General features: G+C 35.9%; 1 protein-coding gene across 2 annotated transcripts in view; it reads left to right on the forward strand.

Moving 5' to 3' along the window:
• The window catches only part of LOC106867829 (serine/threonine-protein kinase greatwall), a 729,021-nt gene that overhangs the window by 451,927 nt on the left and 253,690 nt on the right, over positions 1-23,404 (forward strand). For both annotated transcript variants that reach the window (XR_016242045.1, XM_089353060.1), the window contains exon 12: positions 913-1,075. Coding sequence is in view for 1 of the 2 variants with exons in the window: in XM_089353060.1 (XP_089209186.1) it covers positions 913-1,075 (163 nt within the window). In the remaining variant the exon portion in view is untranslated. The remainder of the gene's footprint in view (positions 1-912; positions 1,076-23,404) is intronic.

Consider the following 23,404-nt stretch of genomic DNA (forward strand, 5'->3'; position numbering starts at 1 on the left):
CTCTCTCTCTCTCTCTCTCTCTCTCTCTCTCTCTACTTGAGCTAAACACTCATTTAAGTCAGAACTGAAGTTGGGTCAAGTCCAAAATCCAGTATTTGCTAACATTTTATTCTAAGGAACAGAATTGGTTCTATCAGCTCCTTCTTCATAGTGATGGTAATATGGGTGGGGGCAACAGTGCATCACTTCATCCACGATCTGTTGGTGATTCCCTACTCCTTCCTGGCAGATGACACCTTTTCACTACTCAGGTAACAGCCCTTCAATCCATGGGTCGGTTTTGGGCAGTTGTTACTGGTAAGGGTTTTATGAGGCTGGAGTGCAAATCTTACCTCAACCTATTTTAGTTGCCTTTTACGACACACAGGTGATTGGTGTTGGGAAGGGCATCTAGTTGTAGAAACCTTGCCAGATCAGATTGGAGCCTGATGCAGCCACTGGCTCTCCAGTCCTCAGTCAAACCCATACTAGCATGGAAAACAGATGTTAAACAATGATGATGATGAGGAGGAGGATTGTCCAGTGCAGGAATGGAACTCAGTCTGGTAATCGTGAGTGCAACACTCTAACCACCAGGCCACGTGCCTTCTTCATAGAAGCCCTTAGATATGGTTTTCTTATTTTCAGTGCAAAATATAGTCAAATTAGTATTGGGGCAATTAAAAATTTTAACAATATTATAATTTGCATTGAGTCTGTTCATTTGTACCAACTCTGACCCTCATCCTGACTCCACAGCCTTTGTCACAACACTTAGAGTACAGGAATGGCTTGCTCACCAGTACTTGCTGTGTGTTACTCATGAACATTGAGCTGCTCTTTAGATAACATGGTTTACCTAGCCAGAACTAATATTATATATTTTTTTCTTTTATGTATAAACATATATATTCAGGTAATTGTTCTTTTCAGAGACTGTCAGTTCGAACCCCGCATGATGTTGAAACCCATGGGGAAACAACTCCTTTACGAACACCTAAGAGTGTGCGACGGTATCGCAGCCAACCTAGAAAACATCGTGTTTTAGGCACCCCTGATTATTTAGCACCAGAGATTCTCATGCAGCAAAAACATGGTAAGCGTCTTACTCCTTTGTGTATCCCCTTTCAGTTATAATCACTAAATGATTTGTATTTCGTACTCTTTCAGCTTCACTATATTCTCTGTTAATGATATTACATAGAGAACAGTTCCTATGCGGCTCACTCATCTGCATCTGTTACTCTTTCTCTATTTCTACATTAACAATGTCATTGTAAACCAATAGTTCTAACCTGTGTATGTTTACTGTATTCTGCTGAATACTGCGAGTAATTAACAGCCTTTCTTAATCAGTAATCATTAGAAGTAATTAACACTTTAGTATCAAGTTGCATACTTATGTGTGTGACTGTAATACTAACTAAAGGGAAATTTAGAATCCGAGGAAACTAGTGATAAACTGTGTCAGTAATAATTAGTCGGAAGGAAAGTTGAAAAGTTCAGTTGCCATGAAGAGTGTAGAATGTAATGTTTTGTCCTTTGAGATTGAGCGAGAGAGAAACAGAGAAGAAATAGTGTTGTCATTGTGTCTATTGACAAATGTGGAAGAGTGGTTGGTCTGTAGACAAGTAGAAGTGAAGGAGAAGAGAGTGTGTGTGTTGTTGTTCTGTAGACAAGTGTGAGCAAGGTAGAAGAGTGAGTGTGTGGTGCTGTTAATTGGTCTGTAGGTAAAAGTATGAAACTAACTGAAAGGATATCACTCCTTTATTTCAGTTCTTTCATTCAGATTTACCTACAACTCAGACACTTGTTCCTCTATGCTTCTTTACTCTCAGAGAAAGATCAAGGCCTGACACATTTCAGTCTAAACATTGCTTGATAATTCAACCATCCAGTTCTGTTAAGTAATATTAACAAGCTTATACTAATCATCTTAGTTAATTGCATTTCGATAAAGTCACTGTGGCTGTTAAAATTATACATTCTCTAGGAGTGGCTGTGTGGTAAGTAGCTTGCTTACCAACCACATGGTTCCAGGTTCAGTCCTACTGTGTGGCACCGTGGGCAAGTGTCTCCTACTATAACCTTGGGCTGACCAAAGCCTTTTGAGTGGATTTGGTAGACGGAAACTGAAAGAAGCCCCTCATATATATACATATAAATAAGTCCTGTGGGCAATTTGTTCAACTAAAGGCGGGGCTGTAGTGTGGCTGCAGTCAAATGACTGAAACAAATAAAGGAATTTCATTATTACACACACACACACACACACACACACACACACACACACACACACACACACACACACTAAAGTATTAAAGTAGTGATCCTAATCAGGAATTAAAACTGAGTTTTGGATTCATTTTGCTGAGATCTGATGGTATTTGAGAAGCATAGCATGAGAGAGAGAGTTGAAATAGTGAAATAATATTTTGTGTGGTTCAAACAGTAATGAGAACAGTGACAGTAACATGTTGCACTGCATGTCAGAAGTCCTGGGGTCTGAATTGAAAGATAAAGTTCAGCATGTGCCCTACTAGCAAAGAAGCTGGTGTTGATGACATTCTTGTGGGATTATTGAAAGCAAATGATGACATGATGATGATGAAAGCTCTTGCCAAGCTACGTAACAATGTCTGTCAGATGGGTGGAGGAGAAGTGATCAGTCTTCATTGCATGTAAAGCATAGATCTCATCTGCCATACCAGTAAGATCATGGTGAGAATTCTGTTGACAAGGTTGAACTGGGTTAAAGAACAGCTTGTAAAAGTACAGATGAGGTTTCATAAAAAGATGAGCAAGAAAGACCAGACTTTTAATATCATGGAGAAAGCCAGGGAATATAACATTCCACAAAATATAGCATTCATTGATTATAAAAAAGGCCTTAATCTCAGTTTGGTATTCCACATTATGGAAGATGTTACAGATGATGGGGCGTTGAGGGTTTAACAGTGAAATTACTGAAGAGAATGTACTCTGGTCAGCAGGTGGCTGGAGTTGTTGTTAAGAGTGGAATGCAAATTTATGGACTTTCAAGAGAAACTGCCTCTGTTCAGCACCGCATCGAAATTAAATCCTGCTCTGGTCAGTAGCAATGTATGAATGTGAAGCATGGGTCCTATTGGTAGCAGATACCAGGCAGCTTGAGAGCATTTAAGATGATGTGTCACTGGTGGTCAGCCTGTACAATGAGCAATTCACTCCAGGTGGAGGTGGGAGTGGAATGAAAGTTGGTGCAGTGGTCAGATGGTGAAAACTGCAATATTTTGGCCTTGTTATTTGGATTCAGAATCTCTGACCCCACACCCTCGGAGTGGTTGTTAATAGACGATGGGTTTACAAGTGACAAAGATGAAGATGGAACAATGGAGAACTAAGCGGAGGAACAAAACAGAACATGTGATTGCAATGTATAGTAAGGAGAAGCAGTTGTAACTGAGGTCCCTAAACATCACTCATGAGAAAGGGCATACTCATCATCATTGACTGGAAGTTTTAAAGCTGTTGAAGAGAGAAAATTTTAAATAAAAGGATGGATTCCCAAAAGATTAAATACTAATATGCACCAATATGGCCTTAAGAAGATGTAATTTGAATAGTTTAGAAAACAGAATATATTTGTATTCATTTCCCCCTCCCCAAACTGATATTCACTGCATCCAGTTTAATCTCTATCTTTAATCATTTGTCACACTATTCCCCCTCTGTTACACTTACTTGTACATCCACATTGTCTATCCCTCTCTCTCCTATTTCTGTCTCTTTTATTCACCTTGTACCTTCTTGATCTCACATTTCTCTCTCTCTCTTTTGAGATAGGGAACCCTTCTGTTCACCTCTTCAGCAATACACGTGCTCTTGTGCTATCATGGTTTTATATCCCTTAGTCTTCTCAGACCTGGGCCCCTGTATCTAACTTTACCCTCCACCTGGTCTGCTCAGCAATAGAATAGGTGGTTCCATTCACAGCTCAAGAGTAGCAATTGCAGGAATACTAATGGACAGAATCAGAAAAAAAAATAATGATCAGGAGATTAACAATAATAGGCCTGTCTCTCATCTACTGTATTTGTTCACCCGACTCACTACTTTCCTCATCCCTCTTCACCAGTTTCATTATCCGAATCACACTCATTGCCTCAAAAGTGTAAACTCTTCAATCCAAACAATAAATATCTGTATATATAGAAGGAAGGATGTGTGTACGTGAATGTAATTTATGCACGTCCACAAATTAGCACACATGTCACTCCAATTTTAGGCGGACATTCGTCATGACCCTAGCTGTATTTTTGTCAGCTTATTTTCCCAGAGGCACCAACGAATAACAGTAAAAATAAATTTTCAACCAAAACTTTTAACAATGTTCAAGTCAGAGAAATCCACCATCGTTTATAACAGGAGTTAAGTCCCCTTCTAGCGACGAGTAAGTTTTTGTTAAGACTTTTGCTGTTTTTTTTTCCATCGAGGAAAATAGTGTTTTGTTGATATACAGGCAACACACACACACACAAACATGTATGCGTACAAAAGATATGTATGCAATTGGTGTACATGTGTGTGTGTGTGTTGCCCATATATATATATATATACATAAGACTTAGTTATGATCTGAACATAACCGCACGACAGGGTTAATTCTATCCACTCAGCTGAGGTATCTTGTCTTGCCAGGTACTTGGTGACCTCACGGGTCCTGTGGATCCCTCTCTCTTTTTTTTTTCTGTCCATAAATGTATTGTGTGTGTGCACAAAGTTTTTACATCTGCTGTGTACAGAATTGGTTAAACTGTTTGAATGTAATCTGCAAGTCACCGTGGCATTGAAACAAAACATATTTAGTACACCACATCCCTTGTGTGCTTTTTCCTGTTTTCTGTATGTTTGGTATCTTTCTGTACAACATTTTCCCTCTCTCACACACACAAACACACACCTCATGAATATGTTGGTGTTTGTAAATTTTAATATGTAAATTTGTAGTTTTAGAATTCAGCTAATGGTGAACTTTTTCTCCCCGCTGCATTTCAGTAGCCCATCTATTTCTGTTGTCTTCAGTTTTTCAGCTATATTTCTTGTTTAAGTAACATAGTACCATAGCTGTCTATGAACTTGGTCTTCTCCTCTTTCTGCCACTTCACCTAAGGTCACCCTTGATCTCATATGACGACCTTACCTCAAATAATGCATATTTAAGTGTTCATATTGAAATTAGCATCCCAACTGAAATCTTGTAACATGAATAGTAATGAAAGTTCAGTGGAAAAAATTTCACCAAAGAAAACTTTTAAATTAAGTTCCAAACACCATCTTAGCATTCTATTATGGTTTGGTTTTCTGTTATTTGTCAGTGGTTTTTGTTGCTATTTTTTTTACCCAAAGCCAGAAACTTCTCAGTATCCCTTCAACCACTACACACATTTTTTTTTCTTTGCTTGTTTCTGTCCTTGTTTCTTTCTGTGTTCCTTTCTGTGGAAGAGCGTAGGCTCGAAATGTTAAAGACTTTTTCAATTCCCGAGCGTTAAACTAATACATCTGTTTGTTTTCTACACTACCTGTCTTTGTCTTTTGTTTTCTTGTGAATTCTCACTATGTATAAAGATATATCTCATCATTTGATGCCTGGCATGGGTTGGACAGTTTATCGGGAGCTGGTAAGGCTGAGGTTTGCACCAGGCTCAATTGTTCTGGTATGGTTTCTTTGACTGGAGGCCCTTCCTAACACCAACCATTCTACTGAGTGTACTGGAATCTTTTTATGTGGCACCAGTATCAATTTTGCTGTGGTGGACAGGTCTTCTTGAGGACAGCAAGGCATTAAACATCTCGGCCCTTTGTCATATATATATATATATATATATATAAATATAAACACTAATTAGATGTTGGAGTTTGATGTTTGACACAATCCTCCTGGTCACTGTGTCCCATGATACCATCGAGCCGATCCCAGCATGGAAGATGGACACTAAAAAAGCATGACTACAGTCTCTCTCTCTCACTCATCATCATCATCATCATCTTTTAACTTACATCTTCCAAGCTGGTGTAGTTTGATAGCCTGAAAAGATCCAATGGCTCAGAAAACCCTGTTGTGTTTCAGTATCTGTTTTGTCTTGGTTTCTATGGCTGGATGCCCTTTCTAATACCAACCACTGTACAGAGTATACTGAATGTTTTTTTTTTGTTTTTTATTGTGTGACACCAGCACTAGTGGGGTTGCCCTGTAGCTTGCAAGACTAAGAGCATCATCAGCTGGGGGTCCAGTAGAAAGGAAGGTAACTTTATGCTAGGTGATGAAAGGTTAGAATATGAAGGAAAAGCTCTCTCTTTGGAACAGGTTTCTTGGTGTGAAGGAGGTTCATGGCTGTTCTCGTTATACAAGAGTGGGTGGGGGTAATCAGTGAGAAGCTGGAAAGAGATATAAAGATGGTGGGGACAAGGTATCATGAAGTCGCTTTATGAAAGAGGTAAGTATATTTTTGATTTGGTAGTGCTTATCTTGCCTGGGAATCCTCAATGAAATAGTTTTCTATTGTGTACTTCACCATAAGGTCTTCTATCTGAAGATATAATGTATAAGATACTTTATCAGTGGCCTGTTTGGGATACTCCATTCCATTATTATATGCTAAGACCAGCTCTTCTTTTTATTTTTCAAACTTTCTTTTGTATACTATAACCTTTGATTTCATTTCAGATTCTCATGTTTTCTTCAGTGATAATTGTTAAAACCTTTGTACAACCATAAAACTGAATTATACTTGTTCATCAAGGAATTTATCTCAAATAGAATAACTTTGTCAACTGATCAAAGCATATTTGAGTTTCCTATACTATGTTGATGCGGTCCAATAAGACCAAAAGCTGTCAGCTGCTTGTAAATGAAGATCAAAGTTTTTCCTCTAAATATGGATGTTAATTTAGTGAAATTAATTCTTCATTTCTTGGCATTACCTCCCTTCGTCTTTGGGAGTCACTTGAATTTTCTCTCGCCATCTAACGGGAAAATTTCAGTTCATTGAGAATTGTTTGCTTTTGGCATTCGGTATGACCTTCCTTAACTTATGAAGCAGCATAATATTGCTACATGAAAATCACAAATATAATACTTGATATCTTGAGCTATGGTTTAGCAGTGAAAGATTTTGAACTCTTTATCAAGCCAAATAGTGGGAAAACCCATAGAATCCTGGTCAAAGAAGAAAGTAACATGGAAAAACATTTACTTCTATGTAGGAAAAGTGTTATTTATAATGGTGTGAGATCAGCTTTTCTGTTTTTGTGCTACGGAAGAAATACTATAAAAATACTGTCTCACTCATTCTTACTTACTCATCTGCAAATACAACACACTTGATATATATTTTTTTTCCCATTCTATTTAGACATAGAATTATCAATATCAGCCTGAACATGTTTGTTTTGTTAAACCTTTCCACTCCTGAAAACAATGCTAAATGAGCTATGCTTGACAGTCTTATATTTATTTAGAAGAGATTTAAAAATCTAGAAAACATTTATCATTAGAATTAATGAGAAGAGAGAAGGAGTGGCAGTCAATGTTAAATAACCCTGCAAGATGAATGTTTTTGTAGAAAGGTCACCAATATTTAATATTAGTGTCTTGGGGTCACAGTATTTTATTTGAACTGTTATTGAAGAGACTACAGATTAAATAAAATAAAATAAAATAAAAAGAACCAATCATCCAGTAAGCTGTATTAAAATTACCAGAGTAACTTCTGTCCTTAAGTTTGTTGTGATTTGTCCCCAGATCAGCTCTAATCAGAATTTTAATGAAAAGCTTTCCAACTATGGCCAGTCCATCTTTTCAGAGCTATGTACCCCCATTTTTTGTAATGATGTTATTTTTAAGTAGATTTTGGTTGCTAATGACTTTAATTTGCTCATTAATATCATTGGGTAATGTCACTGATCCGTCTTTAAAAATATTGTTTGATAATGAAACAGCTGGGTTCTTTTTTTTTTTTTTTTTTTGTCTATCCCAATCCATTTTCCAATACGATTTCTATCATTTTAAGAGCATAAAACCCCTCCGCTTCTCTGGTGTTTGGCTGGCTTGTTTCAAATGTAGATGTTGACAAACTTGATTGTGAAGAATACTTTGATAATTTTTAATATTTAGAAATTTCATCAAATCACTATCCCGTGTATTTGCATTTTTTGTATTTCCTCACACACTCTTGTGAGCTCTTTGTTATTTCTCTTGGTCTTAACTGTTGTTAAAGATCTCTCCAATGAATTTTCTCAACTGAAAAGAAATGTCTGATAATTATGTAAAATGTGAAGAACTTCTTACCTTTGAAGACCAAACTCTCAAAAGTATACTGCTATTAACCATTTACATCCACTTGGCTGTTGTGCTCTACAAAATTTCATGACTTTTCTCTTTCCCTCTATGTATTTATGAGTGTGTATGCTTGTTTGTTTGAGATTTAAGTCTTGTTTCATTTCCAAAAGTCAAGTGGCAAGGCCTTTTTAAGTCAGGACAGCTGTTAGGGTTTGTGGTGAACTGAATTAGTTTATGGATGCATACAGGTGTGCAGGTGGATAAACTGGAACTTGGAGTACCTGTCCCAATAGAACACAAACATGTATGTCACATTACTCGGTATGTGTGTGTGTGTGCATGTATATGTATTCCATATCTGTATGAATATATGTATGTATGTGTTTTTTAACCAGGGACAACAGTACAAAAACATGAATTATAACAGAGATCAGCCATTAAAGTCCAAGTCCTGGTGATGCATCAAATAATAATAATAATAATAATAATAATAATAATAATCCATCCTTTCTACTGTGGGCACAAGGCCTGAAATTTGTGGGGGAGGGACTAGTTGATTATATTGACCCTAGTACATAACAGGTATTTATTTCATTGACCCCAAAAGGAGAAAAGGCAAAGTCATGATGATGATAATAATAATAATAATAATAATAAGAAGAAGAAGAAGAAGAATTGATATTGAGAAAAGTGATGGCAACAATGGGGATAGTGGTCTCAGAATTGGTCAATTGGTGGCAGTTTGGAGGCTGCCAAAATACCCCATGTGATTGTAACTAGATCTAAACAGCAAAATTAGTATGGATAACATTTTATAGATATTCATACATCTGTGAAAACACACACACACACACACACACACACACACACACACACACACACACACACACAGATATATATATATATATATATATCATCAGCATCATCATCATTTAACATTTGTTGTCCATGCTGGCATGGGTTGGATGGTTTGTCTAGGGCTGCTAAGCTGGAAGGCTGCATCAGACTCCTGTCTGGTTTGGCATGGTTTTCTATGGCTGGATGCCCTTCCTAATGCCAAACACTGCAGCATTTGTAACTCAGAAAAATAGCTGCAGCATATGGTTGTAGCACTCAACAGTTACCGTTACATCTGCACCATGTTTGTCCTCAAAAATGTAAGGACCAATCACACCTGCATAAGTCAGTGCACATCACACTGTAACCCTCTCACTGTGCAAAAGTTTTGCATACATGCATTTGAGGACTTTCACGGTCTCAAAACCTCCAATTTTGTTTATTAACATAACCAGAAAGGTTAAAATGAACTTCATCTGATATGATCAAGTGATGGATAAAACCCTCTTCCTTGTTCATAGTAAAAATATAGAAGTACAAAATAACTAATATGTAATTCTTGAATAAGAGGAGCAGGACACTCTCCCTTTTAGTTTATTCCTAGTAGAATAAAAGGCAATACATCTTTTTCAGCATAAATTTAGTGAAAAAGAAAAGTAAAGGAAATAAAAGTAAGAAAATATTGTTTTTGAGCTGCTTGTATGCTTTTGTCTTTGATAAATCTATGTTTACCGTATTGAGGGTAGAATAATTAACTGGTGGAACTTATCTGTAGTATATCTCTCTAAAGCAGAACTGCTGGAGAAAGAAAATGTATAGTTTATATTAAGCAAAGCCTTGGAAACAATTAACTAGTCATGTTGCCTAAAATACCCCATAAACCAACATAAAAACACAGTTATTGATCGCTTCAAATAGTTACTTCAATTCAATTACTGAACCGATTTCCAGCTTCTTTCGGAACTTGTGTTCTCTCTTATTCCACTAAATACACTGATCTTAATATTTAAGGCTCTCTATTTATGTTCTTCCAGGAAACGGTATTGGGAAATGAGTCATGCTGAGATTAACATACATTTCAAAAGTATATCGTATTCTCCAGACTTTGCTATTTTATATTTTTAGAACTGTCGATATTTTTGGTAGCATTTTTACCATTTTACTTCCTTAAGATATGATAGCTTTACATTGGTGCTGTACTTCCTTCGGAAATATTCTTTGTAAGTTTACTTTTGGGTTCCATAAGCTATCTGACAGCATGACATTTGGTTACGTAGCAATCAATCAATCAACAATCAATGTGTGTGCGTGTGTCTTGTGTGTGTGTGTGTGTGTGTGTGTGTGTGTGTGTGTGTGTGTGTGTGTGCGTGTGTCTGTGTGTGCATTACTTATTTTAATGACATGAACGTTTTGTAACTTTGCGAGAGGTACCTGTCATTCTCTAGAAGTGTCATGTTGAGCACCAAATTTAATTTAAAGGTTTCATGGCAAGCTATCACTTTAGCAGAATATATTTTCTTTCTTTCTTTTCTTGTTAATTATGTACAACATGTCATTGTGATATCAGCCAGACAGCAGAGATAGATGAATAATAATGTTCAGTGTCTGGTGCAGAATGGAATTAAAGTTGTTTTCTGTTTTTGCCATAGTCTAAGCTTCTAGTGTGAGTCACTTACCTTACTTTTTATGATTTCACACTGTTGACTTTAAAATTCCAGTCCAGATTCAATCAAATAACAACAATAGGAGTAACAAGTATTATTACTGATATCAATTTCCAGTTGAGGAAGATTTTGAGAAATCAATTAAAAACCTTGTTGGATATCAGAGCAGCCAACTTGGCCATCTCTCCTGGTTTTAGACTTTGCTATCCAAACTTTTTGTGTTGTTCTTTAAATGCTTGTTTTATTATACAGCTGAAGTGATTTTTAAAGCAGGGTATGTGAATGCATAGGGGATTGTTTCAAAGCAATAAGGGAACCTCTCCATCAGTGGTTCTCAACCACTTTTTGCATGTGGGCCCCTTTCATTCCCATTTTACTCTACTGGACCTCCATAGCCATTCAGTGTTTTAAAAAAAATCCTGTGCACTGTAGAAATATTACCAATTTATTGCACATGAATTTTAACAATGAAATCTTGTATGCATCCTGGTTAAGAGCCACTGCTAGGAATAGCAGACAAGACTCTTTCAAATCTCACTCTACCATCATTAGAAGAAAAAATAAAGAACGAAGAGTGTTTTGGATAATGTAGTCGTAGGTACATTATTTGTGAATAAGGAAAGGAAGATTGCCGCTGAAGCACCATGTCTGATTCATCTCTTGATTTATTGTTCAGAAGATTATAAAATTTTTCTCTGTTATTCTCAACTTCAGAGATAAATGTTTTTTAATATCAATATTTAACAAGTATCACTAAAGATGAGGTTAATAGAGAAAACTGATATGAATTTTGTTTTTTTTTTGCTTAAGAACCTGGCAAATATCTCCATTCTTTAATAACATGCATCATCTATGAACTCACTAAAAGAACATTAGAAAATAAACTTAATTTATTTAGCAGAATATATATTTCTTTATGTCGTTGGAGCATGTCTTATCTACTTGGATCATGTCTTCTGTTTGTTTTGTTATAGGATTCTCTTGTAAAGCAACCATGTTAATGTTAACTATGTAGCCAGAACAACCAGAATTTTCTTTTTATTAATCCATTCTGACAGATTTTTGTTGTCAAGTAGTAATGTTGCTATTCTCTTGTGTCTACATTTTAGGTTGTTTTTTCTTTTTCTGTATTTGTTTCCTATTCATGGTGTGTATCTCTGGAAAGAGAAATATGAAACCCATAGCTATCCTGTCAGAGTTCTAACACTCCAACGGTTACGACAAGTATTCTAATTGATCCAATTAATGGAACAGCTGGCTTATGAAATTACCATGCAAGTGGTTGAGTACTCCACAAACACATGCGCCCTTAACATAGTTCTTAGGGAAATTTAATATGACACAGAATTACAGGTACAACTTGTTTTTACCAGCTGAGTGGACTGGAGCAACATGAAATAAAGTGTCTTGCTCAAGGACACAACACATCACTGGGAATCAAATTTAGGATCTTACAAACATGGGGTAAAAGCATGAGAGGTGGCAATGTACTAAAAATTGTACATGTTGGTTCCTGGATAAAAGAATTGCTTTCTGATTTTTTCATTATAAGAAAACATTCTTGAGTCTCAATGAATTGCATATAAGTAATAAAACTTGACACTTCCACACGTGTTGATAATAATGAATATGAAGTTAATTGTTTAAACAATCTCTGCTATTCAAATAATGGTGTGTCTGTTAACCCATATCGTGAGGACATCACTGAGGAACATGTCTCTTTGTATTTTACTTTAGGAAGTATCGGCCTGGCTGGCACTTCTCTCCCCATTGAGTTGGATTCAATACTACAAGTAAATCCCACACTTGCCAACTTTACACAGATGCCACTGTTCAACTCAGTCCTATACCCATAAATATCCACACCTATCACTAAATTCTTACCTGCATGAAATCACAGTTCAAAACATGTTGTTTGGGGATTAGAAGCTGAAACTGAGCACTCTTCTATGCAAGAAGCAAAGTTTACCCTCATTTTAGAAAGAATTTCAGAAGACTTCCTGTTTGTATCTTGTTTATTTTTCGCATTTTGTCGGGTCCATTTCTCAGGACTTTTTGTTCCTTCAATGTTTGAGCAAAATGGAGGTTAATACTTCAAATAGTGAATTAGAATTTGGTAATATTTGTTACTATGTTCTTTTTTCTTGTTATTTATTAACTAATGATTTAATTAGGAAAGGCATCAATGCCCAAGAATTGATATCTTGCAAATATATTTAGCAACATCTAGATGTAATCAACCTAACTATATTCTACTTGCTTTGGCAGGTTGTATCAGAAAAATTCATCTAAATACATGCAATAGTCATACTTCTATCATTTTTATACAGAACTATCTGCATTTCACCAAAATCTTTACTTCCTATCTGAACTGAAAGATTTATGCAGAGAAAGAACTACAGAACTTTAAGACTGTTCTACATTTTAGAGATGAGGAATTCTGTACATTATTTACATTATTGACATTGTACAGATATGTGTCTTCATCTTGTTTTTTGTTACCACAACGTTTTGGGTGATTTACTCTCCACCCTTCATCAGGTGTCCTGGTAGAATTTTGAACCCAACTCTGTGTTCTCATTCCTAAGGTATTTTTTGCTGATGTTATTATTATTATTATTTTATGTTTGACTTTTGTTTTGCATTTGTACAAGTTGGATCCAAGTCTCACCCAGAGACCTCAAGAGATAACAAGTTAGAAGTTCATGTAGGTGTTATGCCTAGGGTACCATATATTTGGATTTGTACAGTTTTGTTCAAGTGAATGTTTAAGAAACCATAAGAAAATTATGTGTTTGCTTTAAAATTTGAGATCACATAGACAGTATTTTACGTAGGATATGGGCAGTTCCCATGAGCACTATCTTTTGAACTTCAGCCATTTTGGGGTTTCCTGGAATCTGATCTAGGTAGTAATCAGCCCGTTTCGCTGTCATTCCCAGGGCACCTATTATTATTATTATTATTATTATTATTATTATTATTATTATTATCATTATTATTATTTTATTCAAGACACTGCCTGGAATTAAACTCACAATCTTGGGGGAAGTAGCCTGTACTCTTAACCATTACATGCTCTTGACCACAGGCATATAACATGATGGTTAAGAGCACAGGCTACTTCCCCCAAGATTGTGAGTTTAATTCCAGGCAGTGTCTTGAATAAAATAATAATAATAATAATAATGATATTAATAATAATAATAATAATAATAATAACATCAGCAAAAAATACCTTAGGAATGAGAACCCAGAGTTGGGTTCAAAATTCTACCAGGACACCTGATGAAGGGTGCAGAGTGAATCAGCTGATATATTGTGGTAACAACAAACAGGATGAGGACACATCCGTCCAATGTAAATAATGTAGAGAGCTTTAAGAGTTAAAACGGTGATCAGTGTTCCCTCTATTATGTGTACTTATGTGCCTCCATGTTTTACAACAAGCACACAAAGGAGAAAATGTATGCACAAGGTTGGCTAGATGAAACTGAAATATTTTTATTGACTAAATTAATCATATAACTTTAATAAAATCTGTGAGTGGATTTGGTATATGGAAACTGAAGGAAGCCTGTTGCATGTGTATGTGTATATACATTATATATATATATATATATATATATATATATATATATATCCGTGTGTGTCTTTGTACCTGTGTTTGCCCCTACCAGCACCACCACTTGACAACCAGTGTTGGTGTGTTTATGTCCCCTTAACTTAGTGGTTCGGCAAAAGAGACTGATAGAATTAGTACCAGGTTGGGTAAAAAAAAAATACTGGGGCTGATTCATTCAACGACAAATTCTTCAAGGTGGTGCCCCAGCATGGCCACAGTCTAATGACTGAAGCAAGTAAAAGACAAAAGATAATCTACACTAAAAAACAGTGTAGATTTGTTTTGGTGGTCAATACGACAGTGGTGGTTACTTGCATGGGTGCACGCGTACTTAGTAAAGAAAGACAAACATTTGCACACAAGCAAATTTCTGTGCACATTTAAAAGAAAATGTTTATCTGCAGATACAATCAGATACAATGCAGTACTGTGGATATAATGTGAACCATCGACTTCTTAGCTTGTCTTTCATTGTATAGGTTCAGCAGCCGCATATACTGTGTTCAAATAATACTGCTTTGTCAAAAAAAACTATAGGAATTAAGTGCATAAATGTTTGAGCTGTAGCAGAAGAAGTAATATAGATAAACAGAATCACTTAACAAGCATCAAGTATTTAGTACATTTTGCTATTTGCCCACTCTAAGCCTGTTTTCTGTCCCTTATATCCATTCTTGTCAAGTGTGGTAACAACACTATCGAAATAAATAAATATTTAAAAAGAAAGAAAAACAACAACAACAACAATCCTAAACCTCCCCAACGACGACCCGGCTGTCATAAAAATATATTCTGTTTGATATGGTTTTGATTTATTTGTTTACCTTTCATTTTTGGCTTAAAGCCATCGAGTGATTGCTTCTCCACTAACAAACCATTGATATTTTACTGGATTAACATCCATTTTCACATTACTCACAGTTTTACTGTAACTCACAGCTTTGCTATGTATCTCCCCATGATAGAGTTTTTAATATTTTTTATTCACAGAAAACAACTCAATTAATGGGGGTATGTATGCACATGTACATGTGCAAATGTGCAGAGAGAGAGAGAGAGAGAGAGAAGGAGACTAAAACAAAATATGACTAGGTATGAAACCACAGGAACATTTCAAAAGACACTGTCTTCATAAAGGATTACTTTTTAAATACAGATATTATAGCATATTATCACCACCATCACTGACACTCACATGATCGTACACATCACGTACCAACACACGTATACATACATATACATACATATACGTATACATACATAATGTATGGAAGCTTTTTTCACAGGGATTGTTGTGATGCATTTATGATACCATATTCTTTTCCATATTCTCTGAAGAACATTATGTGATGTATCTATTACCTGGGTATTGAGCACCTACACACACACACACACACACACACACACACACACACACACTATGCAATACATATTTTACTGAACATGGTTCTCTTGCTTTTATAGGATTTATTGTTTCATGTGGATAATTTCATGATAAACTCGATGATGTGAGTAAGGATGACACTGATGCTGATGCTGATGATGATGACGAGGAGGATGATCCCTTATTACATACATATTTTATTAAACATCTTTATGTATAATTCTCCCCCCACCCCTTACAATAAACTCCTTTGCCTTTTCTGAATTACATTTATCACTTAATGCCAGTACCACAAAATATTATTGCATCTACTTTTGACAAGCTATTTCTTGTTGACCTAAATTCTGAGATTTTCCACCAACATTGTTATTTCCTTAAGGTTTTCATATAAAATTTCTTCTCCAATTTCTGCTTACAGAGAATATGTGTGTGTGTGTGTGTGTGTGTGTGTGTACATGTGCACATATACACACAAGGAGTTGATTTGAAGTTTTACGAGCAGAAACTCCAATGATACAGTGATGGGCAGATTGTCCATTTTCCTATTTTTAGTTGACATGTTTACTTGCTTGAGAAGTTATGAATTTTTCAGTACAGCCTTAATGCTAAGTTACAATAGCGTAAGGCTTTTGAAGCAAACTTGTTGCTATACAATTAGAGCTGTCTTTAATCACTATTCACAGTGAGAAGTATTTGTGCAAATTCCTTGTATGCTATCCATGCAGATAAATCACATATATAGTGAGTCATTGCAAAATGACCATGTTTGCTTACTGGCTTGCTCTAGACGTAGTAAACTTTACTCAAATGACTTCCCTGCCATAAGTTCTTCTTTTATTTATTACTCACCACAACTATTATTGTATTAGAAAGGTTAGGCAGTTTTTCTTATAGTTGTGAATTGTGTGTATTTGTCTGTGTGTGTGTGTGTGTGTGTTTGTATCTTATAGGGTGGAGGTAGGAGACAACCATTCACATGTACATATGTAAAAGAAGAGATGATCTGTGTGTGTGTGTGTGAGAGAGAGAGAGAGAGAGAGAGAGATCTGTAATAAGCATGTGCAGGCTATAGATTGGCATACTCACACATTACCCAAATGATGTGTGTATATATATCTATATGTAGCTGCCAGCAATATATCAGCTCAGAAATAGTTGAATTCTCTGGCTGTCTGTCTTTTGCTTGGACATATATTTGGATTTCTTGTAAGAAATTTGATTAAAAGTGGATAATACAGTATGTCTGCCAATATTGCATACATAGTTATTTATTTACATAACTTATGCATGTTTACACGTGCCTTCGTTTAAACTCATGTTCAATTCTATATTGAAGTAGACATATCAATTAGGAAATTTATTTATCTAACCCTCTCTCTGAGTCTGCATAAGTAGTAAGACTGAAAGTAAACATTATTCAAACAGCAGAACTGTGTTGTTGAATAATTTCTGTCAGTATTTTCTATCAGTTCCACTTGGTTAATCAAATGTTAGACTAAGTTAAATGAACATCATTTTACACTTAACAATGATTCTTTGTCCAACAGCTTACTTAGATTTGAAAAATCTTGTAAATCCAAACTGTGGTTATCTCTTGCTATTTTTGCACAAGCAACAGTTGCACGTCGGTGCTTATCATCCACTCCTCCATATATGATGCACATTATTAATTTTGCTTCTTTTTTCTCTTTTTTACTGTGTGGATAATATTCTCCAGTTTTATAGAGGAGAGAAAATGAGACATTGTAGAAGTTGCTGCAACAGTAACAGAATATTTGGTTGTAGACTTGGTACATTGAACGGTCATACTCAGATCTCACCATATTGATGGTCGACTCTTTTACTCTTTTCAGCCATTTGACTGTGGCCATGCTGGAGCATCACCTTTAGTCGAGCAAATTGACCCCTAGGACTTATTCTTTGTAAGCCTAGTACTTATTCTATTGGTCTCTTTTGCCGAACTGCTAAGTTACGGAGATGTAAACACACCAGCATCAGTTGCCAAGCGATGTTGGAGGGACAAATACTCACTCACACACACACACACACACACACACACACACACACATACACGATGGTATTCTTTCAGTTTCTGTCTACCTAATCCACTCACAAGGCTTTGGTCAGCCTGAGACTATAGTAGAAGACACTTGCCCAAGGTGCCACACAGTGGGACTGAACTCGGAACCAAGTGGTTGATAAGCAAGCTACTTCATGAGCTAGTCCTATGTAAGAATTACACCAGAAATGGCATGGCATTAGCTTCAGTGTCTTGCCCACTATCTTAGCATTTGAGAGATATTTCTCTCTTATTACTTCAAAATTAACCACTGCATTCCATCTTGGTTCCATCTGTCTTCCATTACAAGCCTCTGGTTCCTTTTTTTCATATTCTGTATCAGCTTTATTCTCCTTATCCCTTTAAAACCATTAAAAATATTCCTTACACTACAATATGAAATATCTCCAAAAACTTTGTCGACTTAATTGCATCCTCATCCAGCTCTAATTTACACAATACTTTCTATAGAAATTTAGTTGAAGTATTAGGTGTGTGGCAAGAAATTTGCTTCCCAACCACATGGTTCTAAGTTCAGTCCCACTGTGTAGTATCTTGAGCAAGTGTCCTCTACTGAAGCCTTGGGCCAACCAAAGCCTTCTGAGTGGATTTGGTAGACAGAAATTGGAAGAAGCCTGCCGTCATCATCATAATCATCATCATCATTTAGCATCTGCTTTCCATGCTGGCATGGGTTAGATAGTTTATATCTGTGTGTCTTTGTGTCTGTTTTTGCCCCCCCCCCCCCTACTATTTGAGAACCAGTGTTGGTGTGTTTATATCTCCTTAACTTAGTAGTTTAGCAAAAGCGACCAGTAGAATGAGTACCTGGCTTAAAAAATATATACAATTACTGGGGTCAAATTCATTCAGCCACAAATTCTTCAAGGTGGTGCCTCAGCATGGCCACAGTCTAATGATTGAAACAAGTAAAAGATAGAAGTAAAAGATAAAACTTTATATTATCAACAATAAATTATTGTTTTTCCTTTCTCAGCCAACTTTGTCAATTTGTGGATGTAGAATTAATCTCAACAGGATCTTTATATTTGCTTTCTATCTCACAAAGTCACCACCCACTTTTGGTTCCTTTTAACATTTAAAATATCAACCTCTTTGCTGGTTACTTTGGTTTTGATGCATTTTTAGAAATTGTTCCTCTTCTCTTGTCCAATTTCAGGATTAAAACGTTCTTCATTTCGTTTTAGCTTTTCTTGAATTATTATAAAAACAGTATTTAACACTCACAGATCTAATTTCACACTTCTTGTCATAACAACATCGTTTCCTTGTGTCTTTAGTTCTGATGGTATTGTAAAACGTGAGCTGAATATGTATCAGCCAAGATTCTCATCAAGAATCATGTCTGATAATACAGAATCCTCCTTGAAACTGTTTATTCATAAATCCTGTGATTATGAAATTGTAAACAATATATGAAATTCTGACTACAGCTTAATTACAAGATTCCATTATACTTTTTAAACATCCGCACATTCACATTAATTTAAAAAAAAAAATTATTATTACCAAGTTTCCCATTAATTAGTTATGACTAAGATCATACATACCATTTCATTGAATCACTTCTCTTGCCTGTTTTCTGGTTTTCAAAAACCATAACATTTTGCTGCATGTCTTGTTGGTAACCTATCTTGACCTATTGATTTCAAATTTTAGCACCAGGTCAGCAATTTCAGGGAGGGATTTAGTTGATTACATCTACCCCAGTGCTCAGCTGGTACTTATTTTATTGACCCTTGAATGGATGAAAGGTAAAGTTGACCTCAGTGGAATTTGAACTCAGAGCATAAAGACAGATAAAATGCTGCTAGGCATTTTACCTGGCATGCTAGCAATTCTGCCAGTTCACTGCCCTAAACCCACCCTGACATATTCAACCCACTGATGTCGTCTGTTGAACAATATTATAGATATCTTCTTCTATGTATATTTCCCACTCATTCTGAAAAACTAACACCATTTTAGAACTGTTTTCACTTTCATTATTCTTCCCACTCTTCATAACTCAAATATGATATCATACAACGGACAATTTGTATTGGATCAACATACCTTTGCCATTGAAAGGAGAGTAGTTACTGGCAGACATTTCTGTAAACATTACCGGCCATATTTCAACTTGATCAATTTCTGTGACACTGTGTAAATTTACTGCTCACACTTCACTGATTTACTGTGTTGTACTTCTGTCACGTATATCATACAATCTAGATACAAATTAATAATTTGTATGTCATTAGTGCTAATTATTTCAGAGGAAGAATTCATTTCTTTCTTTTTTTTTTTTTTTTTTTGGCAGGAAAATAAAGTTGACAGTTTGTGAAATTAAGAAAACTTGTAATTTATGAGAACATGGGTTGATATAAATATATATATTTTTATTTTTTATTTAACATCTAAATAAATGCATTAAATCTAACTATCTTTCAAACTTTTGGTATTAGCACAAAATATATCAATTATAGTAAACATCTACAGGTCCTCGTTTTGGAAAAGTTATGAAATATTAATCCTTTGGCTTAATTAGTGAGATGAAACAAATTTTGTGTTTGGCAAATATTGCTCTTAAAAGTTTACTGGATCAATTGATTTTAAGAGAAGAAGCAGATTTATTGACAAGATTGAAAAGTCAAGTTGAATTATAGGTTATAATGATTCATTAAACAGGCAGATATAATCAAAGACATTATCAATGAATTTGATTGAGGAAGGAAAATGGGAGTCTGTGCCTGCACATAAAACAGAGACATCGTGTAGCTTATTAAAGCTACACGATGTCAATGAAAAGACCAATGTTACCATTCCATTAAAACTGATAATTAGGCAAGGAAAAAAAATTTCTTTTGCTCAGATGTGATGTTATTTTTGTAGGAGGAGAATATATAGTTAATTAAATCAACTTCACTCTCTCACTTGTTCTGATTTTATTGAGTTTGGAAGAGAGTTCGAATCCTGGATAGGATAGCAATAAACTACAAACTGCTGTCAGTTGAGTGTGCTGTAAACTCTGCTCTAAGAAAAAGAGGGTTCATGTCACAGGATGCTTTGTGGAAATTTCTGTTGCAAATCGACTAAGATAATTTGAATGGGAAAGCCTTGTAGAGTTTCAAATCCTGAAAACATGACTATCTCACTATCAGTTTGGTAGAGAATGACTACCATACTGTTCACATGTCTCCATTTCTTTTCCCCCTCGAAATCCAGTTTTTTAACATTCATTTTAGCTGAGGTGCAAAGCCATTCATTTTGGTAAATGAATGGAAGAAGTGTAGCCAATATAATCCGCCTTTATCCACCCCTCACAGATCAAAGATCAAGCTAATCTTGATAGGAAATGAACTCTAGGTGTAAAGGCCTATCATCTAAGGGTTGTCTCCTTCATATCTATCTGTGTATTTAGATGGTGGGTTCAATTCCCAGACCAAGCAGCTCATTGTGTTGTTGGGCAAAACACTTCCTTTTGCACATTGCTCCAGCCCACTCAGCTGTAAATCGGTCACCCTGTAATGGAATAGCCTTCCAATCAGGGTGAGTGTTGCTCACCTTACCACCAGGGTGGCATCATTTGAAAGTTAAAAATAATGCAAAGCACATTGTGAACTGCGATGGCCTGGTTGATCACGTGATTATGTAACGTTCCCTCTAACAATATCCTGAAATGTAAGAAATAAAAAAAAAATACATTGATTGCTGATGGACTCCCCAGTGCCATCCATTACTGTCCCCCTTTAAACACAGAATGGGATAGAAAGAGAAAGAAAACAAGTCTTTGCTGCCATCATTCACCTAACATAGGAAACCATTCTAGCTTGGAATTAAAACCAAGTTACTGATTCCTTTAAGTAAGAATTTAACACTGCCACATCTTACCTTTCAAAATATCATAAGCAGTAAAGTTTATCAGAAGGGATTTGTAAAAGCCGGTTGGATAAATAATAGTTAAAAGTGACATCTCACCAGATTTTTTTTTTTCCTTTCTTGCTGGCATGCGATCTTGTTAATCTGTTGGTGTTGTTGTTATGTCTACTGTGAAGTATTATCTTGTCTTTCTTCAACATATCAATGAAATGGTTGTGGCAACATTTCTTAGAAACAACTTTTCATTATTAATAAACAAAACATCATAAAAACGCCCAAATCCCTCTCTCCCTCCTTTCCCCCCCACTCCCCATATTTCACTAGTCTATGCCAAAATCAAATCTATAAATATTGTCTGAGACCACCAAAAAGGGGGGAAAAAAAAGCCTACAACATCCAAAATTTCTGCTATTTCTCCACCTACCTCCCCAAAATGACTTGTTTCCACTTTGAATTTTTCTGATAATCTTTCCTTCCCTTCGAAATATTACACCTATCACATCAAATTTGTAAATCACACTTTAGATCTCTGTCACACTTTTTCGCTGCTCGTAAATATATCTCGGTTGAAACATTGTCATAGAAAATAAAAGTTTGGCTTACATTGAATTCTTAATAAACAAAATAAAGTTTAATCTGTTGTGGTTAGTTGCAGATATTTTTACTGTTTTTGACTTTGCGTCTGAATAACTTTCTATTTATGACTTCACTGTTACCTGCTGAAAGCATTATGGTAGTGACAGAATATAAGGAAGAATTAATAAAAGATTATGCAGCAACATCATAATCCACTGCCATGAGTTGGATGGGTCACGACATTAACTATTCATGAAATACAATTTTGCATCTTCTCATCAGCCACATCCAAACACTTACTGTCTTATCTATTTCTCTCATTCTCGTTTTCTTTTGCTTCTGTTTTGGCTAATCTTAGCTTCATATGGTGTGTTGTCATCTTGGAAGGAGATTCTAAGCCAGTGACTGTCATCTGTCCTCTTTACACGTCTGTATTGGTATAATCATTTAATGGCTGATGTACTGATTGACACATTCTGAATTAAAATTTCAACATGAGTTTACCTGGTGAGAGGATAGGTTGATGTTTGTTTGCAAGTAGTAAAAGACAATTACAGACATGTTTTAGCTTGTTAAAAGTCATCAACATAGCATAGGCTTCTCATCAGCCAATACTATGTTGATATTGGACTAAGACAATGAAGTTCATTATACCAGTGTAGTTTACATTACTTAGTTGTCTTTTTTATTCATTGGGTTTTACAACACCTCCTTGCGTCTGACTATCTCTGAACTTTTCTATTACGCTTGCAGTTGATCATTGAAATTATAAATGGTAAAACAATGACTATTGGATCCAGTGGTGGTATCTCTTGTTTTGTAATTTCATGACATTCCCCCAACCCACACCCCGACTGGCTCCTGTGCTGGTGGCATGTAAAAAGCACCATCCAAATGTGGCCGATGCCAGTGCTGCCTGGCTGGCTCCCATGCCGGTGGCGTGTAAAAAGCACCCACTACACTCTTGGAGTGGTTGGCGTTAAGAAGGGCATCCAGCTGTAGAAACATTGCCAAATCAGATTGGAGCCTGGTGCAGCCTTCTGGCTTGTCAGTCCCCAGTCAAACCGTCCAACCCATG

This window comes from Octopus bimaculoides, chromosome 5, assembly GCF_046866305.1.
Source record: "Octopus bimaculoides isolate indiv1 chromosome 5, ASM4686630v1, whole genome shotgun sequence".
Taxonomy (NCBI): domain Eukaryota; kingdom Metazoa; phylum Mollusca; class Cephalopoda; order Octopoda; family Octopodidae; genus Octopus; species Octopus bimaculoides.